Raw genomic sequence first — 11,922 nt, 5'->3', positions numbered from 1 at the left:
GTTAGTAGTAGAAATGTAAAGAGAAAACTAATGCAATCAAGAATGTAATATTGAAGAACCTGAGTAAGTCAAGATCTTCTTTAGTATCTCACCATTTACACCTGTAATTATGTGGGATTCTTTTCAACAAGTCAAAATGTATTATAAACACAATCTATGCCACATAATGGTTTTTGAAGACTAGGAAGGGTTTTTTTTTAATTTATTCTTTCCTATTCATATTAGGACATATAGATCTCATTTTTAATTTATATTCATTAAAAGGTGTCTCAATAATTTAATGATTCAATATTTTTATGAGATCATAATCAAATTTAATGTTTTGCTTAGATTAGAATTAGAATTTATTTTTTTTAATAATGTAGCATTTATTATAAATATCCATGCAGTTGAAGCACCACACACATCTATATTAATAGGGCATAAAGGTGTGAAGGAACAATGGCCTTCCATTTTTGTATTTAGCTTGGCTTTTGTGTATTATGTAGACAAAGCATGTGCAATGCACCAATCATTTTCAGCCCAAAGTTTTAAGTGTAGTTAAACATTATAGAACTTAGAAAGCCAAAAGCTTGCTGGAGGCAAAATGGAAAGTTGTGGGAAAAGAATAGGAAAAGGACATTCAGCGAAGGTGAAGAAGTAAAAACCTAAAGCAGAGGAGAAAAAGAAACAGGGAGAAGGAAGGAAAGGTCAGAAAGAGTCAATATCTCCTAGAACTGAACAAACAGTTGAGACTCAACAAGATATTGCTTTGATAAGGAAACAGAATAAAATATGGGCAGTTTCGTTAGATTAGCCACATGCATGCTTCCATGATAATTGTTTTTACCCTATTGCTTGTATGTTTTGGCTGAAGCATATCCTTCCAAATTTTGAAACTTTTTATTAGCGCAGTTCTTCCATAAATTTTAAAATGTTGTTGTCTGTATCTTTGAGGTCCCATTTCTTTTTAATTATTCCCCATCTAATACTCATCTCCCACACTACCTAAAGTAGATGTCTGAGGCCCACAGAATTTTAACGCTGTGGGCAAAGTCATCACAGTGGGCTGCTGAAGGTGCGACCATGTCATTTTCCTGGCCAGCGTGTGTTAGGCCTCACACTATTCAGAAAAGCTGTCGGATGGCACTGTGAGGAAACAGTGCAAGCGGAGAACTGCCTCTTTGGCGCCCTCACTGCCACAGCATAGGCTTGATAATGAGTGCGTGTGTTCGGTCAGATTCGTCCCGAGATTTCATCTGCCTGTGCTCTAATCGTCTCCCAGCCTGCTTCATCGCCTGCATCTCAGGTGTATACCATGGTGCCAAGCGGGCTCTGCTAGGTGGGAGAGGACGCTAAGGAGCGATCATGTCGATTGCCCCGGTCATCTCCCTATTCCACGAGTCGACCAGGACATCAACAGGAATGCCAGCTTTATCAGCTGGAAAATCCCCCAGAGCCCTCAGGAAGCTTCAGGAATCCATCTGGATCCATCTTGCTCCAAGGGCGGACCATCCTAATAGGGTCCGCACCCTTCCAGAGGGAGGAATCGGCCCTGAGCACAAACCTCACGAGGAAGTGGTCTGACCATGACAAAGGAGTTAAGGTCAAGTTTCTCACTTCCAGGCAACCCTCTTCGCACCCCATCGAGAAAATGAGGTCAAGCGTGTGACCTCTTTCATGGGTTGGGCCAGTGATATGTTGAGACAGCCATGGAAGCATGAAATCCTGAGCTGCCCCGGATAGAAGCACCTTGGCATGGAAGTTGAAGTCCACCCAAAATATCCAAATATTTAAGGATATTTGACTCTCCAGAGTCCTGCTTTTAGGTGCATTTGAAATTCTATCTTGTACATTTGGTAAATTGGTGGGAAATATTTAATTGCTATGTGCATTACTACTGATACCTGGAAAGAACCACCACCACCACCACCAATAAAGAATTGAAAGAAGAATATGTAGCACGGAATATTCATGTATAAGATCATTTATTATAAACACACTTTGAGCTGGTCAGCAAACAAAAAGAAACCTCTGGAAGAAATTCTTAGGAGAAATTCATTGCGTATTGAAATAAGCAATTTAGTCTTCAAAATGTGCGTGTATTGGAAGTAATATAATGGAATATGTTTTCTGCGGACTCCTTTCCATGTTACCTTTTCTTCCTCACACCAAAGTTGCCCAAGTGTCCTATATATCACAGAAAAGATACCAACCCCTCCCAAGGCTTGCTTGACCAAATATTCCCCTGAAAAAGTCTCTCTGCACATGGAAACCAGCATACAGGAAGGGGTGGTTTGGCTAGCTTTCTACATGCAAAATTTTGGGGGCAAGGGACTGTTCCAATATGCAATCGATTCAAGAGTTGCCTCTTGAGGCTTGGTATCCACATGGCAAGATTTCACACTGCAAAGGTAACATTTGAATATCCAGGGAGGTGCGAACAGATCATATATTGTATGAACTTCACTATGGCAAATGATGGCAGACCTACCCGATCTCAGATAAGGGACAATATTTTCTTCATCCAGTGACAACGGCAGAATCATTTCACAGAGCACAGCAACTGTACCAACCAAAGCTCTTGCACACTCTTTCCAAAAGGGCTGTTAAAGCACACAAGACAGAGAGAATGGGGTGAAAAAGAAGTTAAAATAGCTGAGTCTGGTCTAAAAGATTCTGAAACTAAATTCCTTCAGCCTCCTTCTGGTCAGGCTTGTGGCACTGTGCTGGTTTAATGGTTATAGGTCAACCACTGTTACATTCAGCGTCTCTAGCTTTTCCTATGAGGGCTCCATGAGTAGAACAGCTTATGTAGCATAAGGCAAGGCAAGGCACTGGGATCAGAACTCTTTACTAAGGAAACACAAGATTTAAAAACCAAAAAAACTTTTAAAAAATAACAGCATGGTCAGAACGACATGATCTGATTTGTCCATACATAATCACTTCACGTCTCTGCAGCTCCGGCATGGATGCCCGATGTCAGCACCACCCACACAAGGGACCGCTCTGGTGCTCCTCAGAGATGCCCATCCACCAGGTGGGTCTGTTGGAATTATATCCGATTTGCAAACATAGCACAGGGTGGGAGTCAGAAGTGGATGATCTGCTGGTGATGCAAAACTGTACGGCATTTCCTAGAAGCCGTAGGAGGCACTGACACAGACTTGGGAAACGCTTTCCGCCATTTGACTTGAAAATAGTCTATTTTGTTTATACAAATAACTGCTAAATATAAAAAAGTAAATTAAAAAAATAACTCCCCCCACCCCGGCAGTTTAAATGCATGCTGTGTATAGCTTAGAAGAGAAATGCACTTTCCCTTGAGATCCATGACCTACAATTCTACCAATTTCCTCTGCTGCTCCCCTCCTCTAGATCAATAAGGTACTAGATGTGGCATCATTTGGGTAATGGCTTTATATTTAGATATATATATATATAATATTTATATATAAATGTTCTGCATATTTTGAACTGAAAATATAGGTTACAGACCACACGCATATAAAATGTGAAGCACTTAAAAAGGTGATTAAAATGTCTACTTGATAATATGGGAGGGAGAAGAGAGAAGTGGGAACTGCATCTGGTTATACCATGTTACAAAAAAAATTCTGTAAGAAATAATGATAAAAGCCACATAAAAATAAGCTTTAACTATACGCACTTTCCTCAGTTTTTAAAAAACTGTTAAGTGCACTAGAAATAAATAAAATCTGCATGTTTCCTTATAAACAATAATTCCTCGTGTCCAGCATTATTGTAAACAGTACACATATGTAAAATGCAGCTTAATAATAATAATAATAATAAAAATAAAAAAGAGAAAGTCAGTTACAGCTTCAAATTTCCAAACTGATTTCCTAAAATTCAAAAACACAGATCAATCAGTACAAAGCCAATTATATTTTTGGCAAGTCACGTCTTTAAAATTAAACAGTAACAGTGCAAGTAAGGAATGCAAATAACCCCCTAGTGCAATAAAGAAGAGAAGCGCAGGCAATGTTGCTGATTAGAATTGACCACGTCCATGTGTTTCACTTGGGAGCAACAAGGAGACACTTTACTTTTTGTTTCTTTTTCTGGAATAAAAAAGCAATTAAAAGCCATGGTTTTAATGCCCCAATTTTGTCTTAAGACCTGTCTTCCTTCCATAGGCCACCATAGATCCAGCATTAAGTCTTGATAGATTGACCATTTGCAAAATGCCGTGGACAGTCACCACTTAAGGCTCATGTGGTCCTCTCAAGTGGCTGTTTAGGTAAACAATGTTGCCTATGTACGGAGCCGCTTGGGACTGAAGTCTAGAATTCATCAGGCTGTACTTCCACGCTGCACAAAAGCCTTTCTGTCTTGTGCTGTTATCAACAGTCAGCTTTCAGCTTCTCTAAGGAATTATCAATTTTGGTCAAGGTCTTTTTGATACGCAGTGCTGTTAATCGTGCCGATGGATTATGATACCAGCATTCTTTCATCAGCTTGGCAAGGGAGGTTAACGTCTGAAAAGAAAAAACACCAAACAAACACGACCTGAACATGTTTGGAATGGTACATCACTTGTTGCTAGTAGCGAAGTCGTGTCCGACCCATTGCGACCCCATGGACAACATTCCTCCAGGCCTTCCTGCCCTCCACCATCCCCCGGAGTCCACTCAAACTCGTGCCAACTGCTTCAGTGACTCCATCTAGCCACCTCATTTTCTGCTGTCCCCTTCTTCTTTTGCCATCTATTGTTCCCAGCATTAGGCTCTTCTCCAGGGAGTCCTTCCTTCTCATTAGGTGGCCACAGTATTTGAGTTTCATCTTCAGGATCTGGCCTTCTAAAGAGCAGTCAGGGCTGATCTCCTCTAGGACTGACTGGTCTGATCGCCTTGCGGTCCAAGGGACTCGCAGGAGCCTCCTCCAGCACCACAATCCAAAGGTGCATCACTGGAGTGCTGTAAAGTGTTTGTTCCTGGGACTAGACAGGATGCTCAAAGAAGCTAAAGGTAGCTTCAAAGATGCTCAAAGAAGCTCAAAGGCAGGCATGATACCTGAATCGGCAGACCAGAATCTGTGCTCAGCCAGCACAAAGCTGAATGAGAAAGCAGGATTCAGCTCAATTGACGAAGCACAGCAGTTACGGCCTTGCTCTGTTGTCAGAGAAGACTGTGCTGGAGAAAGGGGGATTGAGGAAATGGCAAACAGAATTCAGTGGCAGCTCCAAGCCGTAGATGGGGGTCCAAATTACTGTGCAGCTTCTAAAACTAGGGCTACCACACATTACAGAAACTGAGCCACTGAGAGACCTTTGGGAGTGCCAGCCACTGAGGCGGATTCAAATGGAAACACTGTCTGAGCATGTCATTCTATTGGTTCAAGCAGCTCAGCAAATGCCCACGATTTCAGCACACCATGTACTCTTTTTAGTAGTTTCCATGAGGCACTGCAAAAACACACTCTGTGGAAAAGCCAATTCACAGAAATGGCTTGCTCTACAGAGCAGTCTCCATGAGGAGACCTTTTAATATAGGCACAGAACATATATCTAGCTGCAGCTAGTATTTTGTTTCCGACTCTACGTTGACTCTACATTGGCAAAAATATAAACACTGCATGGCATGCCTTTGAAATGGTGAGCCCATCATCAGAATTCTTTATCTTTCTACAGTTTCTTGGAGAAAGAAGCATTTGGGAAAGGAACAAAATGCTAGAAAGGGTAACACAAACCTTAGCTTAATAGGGGAGGGCAAAAGATGTTCTAAAAGTTAAAGAACAATCACATGGTCTCTGGGACCACAGGATTGCTCAGGAAAACAGCCAAGATTGGAGACAGTGCTCTGACTTCAATTTGGAGGGTCAGAGATCCATGTACTTGTAGCCAGTAGAAACCAAAAACCTCAAAGGAGAAGGAAACAGGGCATTCTGGTGGATAGGAAAGCAACAGGCACAAAGAAGCCAGAATATGAGCTACGCTGAGTCTCCTTCATTCCCTTGCTTCCCCCCAAAATGCCCCAAATAGTTAAGGATGGAGAACCAGTATGCAAAGATTGCTCCACAGCTTCTCCAAGCTTCAGCCTGGATCTTGGAAGGCTTCCTAGCAGTTAGAACACCATCCATAGGGCTGCGCCATTTTCAAAGAAGATGGACCTAATCACATAAATGAAAATGTCTTAAAGGAGAAAAGAAAAACATGTACTCCACATAGGAATCAAAACATTTTTACAGGGGAAGGAAGACTGGATCTAAAAATGTCCATCATTTAAGAACATATCCTCCCCAAAAAAGAGGGGGATGGGAGTATCAAAATTTGGAGGGACAACCACAAATTAGGTCTTAAGCTGTTCATTTAAGGAGTGCTTATAAATGAATGCAATAACAATCTCAAAGCATTTCAAAGTTTTTAAAAATGCAGAAAATTTTGAAAGGAGCTCCTTCTCAAAGAATAAGACATTTTACTTTTTCACTGTGAAAGGTGCGATTTGAAACCTGCTGGGTTTTTTGCAAAGCACTTTTGATTAAGTACTGTCAGGAGGCTTGCTTCTCTATTGTTGTTTTCCAGTTAACTGAAGAGTTAACTATGCAGCACAGACAAATACCATTTTATATTAAAGACCTTTAATACTGCAGTTTGATACTCGCTTACTTGGGGTTAAGTTCCTCTGAACTACACGAGACTTACTTATAAGTAGATATCTACAGGACTTTGCTGCAAAAGTTTCTTACGACAGAGGGGTGGATTTAAGGCAGAGAAGCAATGGGGAGGGGAGACAAAGCTGTTTCTCTGCTCCAAACCCTGAAATTGCTCTCTCCACAAAAAAATTCTAGCTTTCTCCCAGTGAACCTGAAAGGAGGGTACTCAGTGAAGCAGAAACAAAGTGGACAGGAAAATGACTCTTCTCTCCTCATTTCTTCTCTATGTTAAATTTTCTATCTTTCAGAGGCGTTTACTTTGGAAACCCTTGCATGTGATGTATACTTACATAGTCAAGTCCCCATGCCCCCAAAACAATTATTCTTCTCATGGCAAGAATGGACTTTTGTCTGAGTGGCAGCATTTTAACCTTCCTAGAAGAATACTTTTAAAGCCTGCCTTCCAGATGTTTTACACCTTACCTCATGATCAAATGGGAGGCATATTTATTTAGAATTATTTTTAAACTGTCTTGAAGGGCAGGGTGCTCCCAAGGTGACACAGAAAATCACATTAAGTGGATATAATAAAAACCAGTAGCTTTGTAGTCAATGAAATTCTATAAGGTCAGAGATTACCGGTAAAAACAAAAATGACCAATAAAACTAGTCTACTATGGGTAGACTAGTGGAAACAAGTGGGTCTTCCAAGCTTTCCTAAAGGAAGCATGTGAGCAAACCAGTAAGCAAGTCTAAATAGCTAATGTTCCAAGGCAACTTATAGTTGCAGCAGTGTTTTTTTGCAGTGCTGGTGAACTGATGGTGGAAACAGCTCCTGAGAGCTTTTCCTTTTCTGGTTGATGGATTTGACCAGATGGGTCTCACTGTTGGGACACACAGTGGTCTTGGGTCATTTGGCCAAGTGACAAAGGGCACCATATACTTCACTTCAGCACTGTAGTTCAAGGGCAACTCAGTGTTAAATTGCGCTCCTTGTCTTTCAGGATAGATATTTTTTTATACTGCAGATCATAACTTTCATAGAAAATTATCATCATTACTTAAGATTGGATTGTAAATACCAGCCAGCCATTGTCAGTGTCCCATCAGAGATATTCTACACTGGGGGCAGTGGGGAAAAACAACTTGTGTGTAAAACAGAAGCAATTCTGACCACTTCCCATTTTGAAAGGCTTTTCAAATTTTAGCTTCAAACTTCAGACTTTTAACTGGATTTTTGATCTTCAGTTTTTGCTGAACTTAGCAATGACGACAAAAAGGACTCAGCTACATGAAGGGAGAGAGAGACTTGCAAGCCATGGACCAGACTAGAGAATATGGTCTTTCTCATTATAAAAAAAAGCACAGGAAGCTTAAGATTTCCCTGTGGTCCATCATCTTACTCCCGTTTTTTCTCCTAGCGACGTTTTGGTATTAAAAGTGAGTTTAGCTAGAGTGAAAGTGCCAAAGGTAACAGAAGAGTGCGGTTGCTTTATATTTGAATAGAACAGACAGATGTCTGAGCAAATAGATTTCCCGCTGTTGCAGCTAGTCTAGCCCAGAGTCTAAACATGGAAGAAAAAGCAGGCGAGTTTTTTTTAACAACAAAGAGTTTTAACATATGTTAAGAAAATAAAAAGAAGAAAAGAAAATATGACAGGATATTATGGACTAGCATACTTACAGGGTCTGAAAACCATCTGTTGGGAATGTTTGGCCTTTGCTGATCCACACAGACAACTTTTCTCATATCTTCAAAACTAGGGTCATTAGGAACAACATCATAAAATGGCGGCTTGTAATCTTCAACAATACCTACAACCACAAACACACAATAGATCATGTTGTTGCACTGAGAACAAGCCCAAGTTCGATATATCATTACAATACTACTAAGCTTAGCCAATGCAAACCACTTGTGACATCTCACCGATATTATGAAATGAAAATAGCACAATACAATCAAGACATTAATCAGTCAGCTTTCCCTGTGGGTTAGAATGCAGTTCTTTATGCTGTAAACAAAAACACATGTACAGAAGCAAATCAAGTGAGTATCAAGGTTGCAGATGTATTTTTGTATACATGGTTTCTTGCCTGAAGAAGCAATCTGAAGTTCTTAATATTTACACTTCTCTTTCACTCTGAGTGGGCCTAATAAAGCTTTTACCCTAACACAGTGTCTCCAGAGAAGCTGAGGACTATGATAGTAATTTATAAAGCAACAGGGTGATCCCCAATTCAACAGCAGGCAACTGGCTGGTCCACACTTTCTAGAAAACATCTTGCGGTGAAGAACAGGTAGTGCACAACCATCCATTAGGAGCTTGACAGCTGCTTGCCAGCTGCTACTACAAGGGACATTTTGCATCATGTGCTTAAGCCATGAAAATCACCAGGGTATCTGCAGTTGAAGTTATGCATTCTATTTTGGAAGTATCTTAATCACTTCAAGCTCACTCTGAGTAGATCAGTGCATGTACACTATTAGTCAAATTAGAGAGGATTTGTGAATCAAATTAATTTATGAGGGATAGGTACAGTAACATATTTTATCCATTGTGAAGTGTAGTAAACTGTGTATATAACAATTCATTTCCATGAATTTGTTCTTCATGTATCTTTGTTCTTCAGAAATGCTCTTAATGATAACTTTTGCAGATTAGTGATAAACAAGGAGCAGATGAGCAATATACAAAGAGAAGGATGGAATATTGGTTCTGAAAACTGATTTTTATGTCACTGTGGCCTTTCCAACCTCACAAGCCATGGTATAGGCCACATTAAAAGTTATCTGTCCAAGCAAGTTCAATGGAGATGCAATGAGTGCATCTTTGAGGATGTTTTTACCTACACAGAATACAAGGTTAAAATCATTTTACCACCAAAAGGACATGTGTTCTGTCATACATGGTACAAAGCTATTTTCCCCCCTATAAAACCACCATTCAGAGGATGCTACAAACTCAAGAGATGATCTGGGAAGTAGACAAATTATGCTGCAAAATGTTGTTGCAAACATACTTGACATTAAAGCTACACATTAAAATACGGGTTTTAATGAATCGTCATATGTTCCATATAAATTTTATCCAATTACCATGTTTTCCTTCCCTTGGTTTTAATGTTCTTTACCTATTCTTGTGCATTTTTGCTAGTTCCGACCAGCTCCCAGAAAAAATTCAGAGTGCTGGTTCAAATGTTGAAATGGATGGGCTCAACATCCCTTAAGGAACAGCTTCTTGTGGTAAGACTTTGCTCCCTATAGGGAATCAAAATTAGTTAAAACAGACTGAAAACTTTTTGGTTATAGCATTCAGTCTGTGGAACCATTTCCCAAAGAGGTCCACCAGGTCATTTTGTGTATGATGTTCCACCAGCCTGGAAATTTTCCTAGATTTGATGCTCACTATAGAGCAGGGCTTTTTACCAATGTTGACTGGCTTGACTCCTCAATCCCCATCTGAAGAAAGCAGACCTTGCCACTGAGATGTACACTTTGGTTGCATCCAGGCAGGATTATTATAAAGTGGTCCACATGATTAATTGTACGTTTTAGAAGATCTCTAAAGACTAACTTTAATCATCTGTTGCTGTACATTAATAACAATGTGACACTTTTAGGAGTTTTATATTCATGTTTTATGCTCTTCCTTTGTACACAACCATCTGAGGGCAATGTGTCTTGAAAGGCATTTTAAAGAAATATTTGTAAAGCCCTTTCAGATTATCAGTTATTATCAGATGCTTGGCATCAGTTTTAATCCTACAGGAGACTTGCATTTATAGAACTGAACATTCATGTGCATAGTTGAAGCTGTCCACTGTATTACTGTAGAAGAAGCAGTTGTCTGGCTTTTACTCTAATCCCTTTAAAACACATGCACACAATTAACAATGCCAAAGTTTTATGGAGCCTCGGGGACTGCTTTTGGCTCCAGAGCTACTAAAGAAAGCCATAACCCCTGATCTACACTGTCATAACACTGCCATCATGAACTCTGACATCCTTCCCTTCTATTCCACCACAAGAAAATGCATTATTTTAAAGAAAAGGGTCCTTGAACCCACAAAAAATAATCTACAAAATCAGCAATAAACAGCGTTAAGGGCCAGGATCCCATGCAGGCCATCAGTGGGCTACGAACAGCTCTTGGAGGCCTCCAGGGCAGCCTGCATGGGTGCCCCAGCCATATAGGTGCCCCAATCAATCCTTACTCCCCACTGTGGAAGTTTGCTGCCTTCTCAACACTTTTTCTTCCCTGGGAGACTGGAAGGAAGAGAAGCCTTTTCTGCTGGAACCAACATGGAAGGAAAATGAACAGCTAGTGAAGCAACAGGCTGTTCTCTTCTTTGGTGAATGGCTAGTGGGAACGATTCCCACCGAACAGAGGCAAGTTTGTCAACAGGGGAAAGCAGATCATTTTTGCAAGGAGACTATGATGGGGAGGATGTGGCTGGAAGACACATGTGCAAAATGGCGGGGTAGGGAGAAGCACAGGTGGAGGGGTGTGAAGGAAAGAGAATGGAGGGCAGAGACAATGTGGGAGTGTTATCCTATCTCCCAGTGATGGTGAGTGAAATGGAGGGAGGTTGTGTGTGCACCTGCAAGAGAAAAAGAGGATGGCAATGGGCAAATGACTGGATGATTGAGAAAAAAGGGGTATCCCTCCCCACTTTTTGCTTTGACCTCCAACCAGTTTTGGATTTGACCCAACTGCCCCTAGTATTTATTCAGTGCCTGACCACTGTCCCAGATGGAGTCCAGCCACTGACCCCATCACCAAAGTGTCCTTCTGGTAGTAGATGTCGCCAGATGAGAATCCTCCTAGCTGCTCTAGACACTGAGAGAGAAAACCAAGGCCAGATTGGAAGGACTGCAAGCTGGACTGGCAGCTTCTGGGGTCCACCACCAAGCTCTTCTGAAAGGATTATGGCCATAAAACCAGAAGAGAGGCGGGCCAGCAGGCAGCAGTTGCTCCTGTGCTTCCTCTTTCTCCTGCACTTGCTCCTTCCCTGGAGGCCAAGAGGGAGAGCACAAGCACAAGCAACAGCTCCAGCAAAGGAGGGCTCCCCATTCAACTCTCCACCTGTCAAGACGTGAAATATGGCAAGCAGCAAAATTCTAGAGCTGTTCCTGCTAAAAATGGCTTCTCCCCAGCGATAAGGAGGCCAATTAAACTCACTGCATGAATCAGAGGTATAGTCTCCCCGCATCGCCACTCTGTTTCCTTCTAACAGGATGCACTTCGTTATGCAAGCAATGCAGGAAAAACTTCCAACGGTCTCCTTTCCCTTGGGCTGCAAGGAAAAAAAGGGAGGAGC

The 11,922-nt window shown here is 41.1% G+C and overlaps 1 protein-coding gene across 2 annotated transcripts in view; it reads right to left on the bottom strand.

Moving 5' to 3' along the window:
• Window positions 1–1,950: 1,950 nt before the first annotated feature.
• Window positions 1,951–11,922, bottom strand: part of ACVR1 (activin A receptor type 1) — an 89,581-nt gene continuing 79,609 nt past the window's right edge. For both annotated transcript variants that reach the window (XM_044417822.1, XM_044417821.1), the window contains exons 9-10: window positions 8,282–8,412; window positions 1,951–4,484 (exon numbers count right to left, since the gene is read on the bottom strand). In XM_044417822.1, the coding sequence (XP_044273757.1) occupies window positions 4,350–4,484; window positions 8,282–8,412 (266 nt within the window). In that variant the 3' untranslated portion in view covers window positions 1,951–4,349. The remainder of the gene's footprint in view (window positions 4,485–8,281; window positions 8,413–11,922) is intronic.

This window comes from Varanus komodoensis, unplaced genomic scaffold, assembly GCF_004798865.1.
Source record: "Varanus komodoensis strain SLA01 unplaced genomic scaffold, ASM479886v1 scaffold9, whole genome shotgun sequence".
NCBI classification, from domain to species: Eukaryota; Metazoa; Chordata; class Lepidosauria; order Squamata; family Varanidae; genus Varanus; species Varanus komodoensis.
This window is presented reverse-complemented; position numbering and strand designations above follow the sequence as displayed.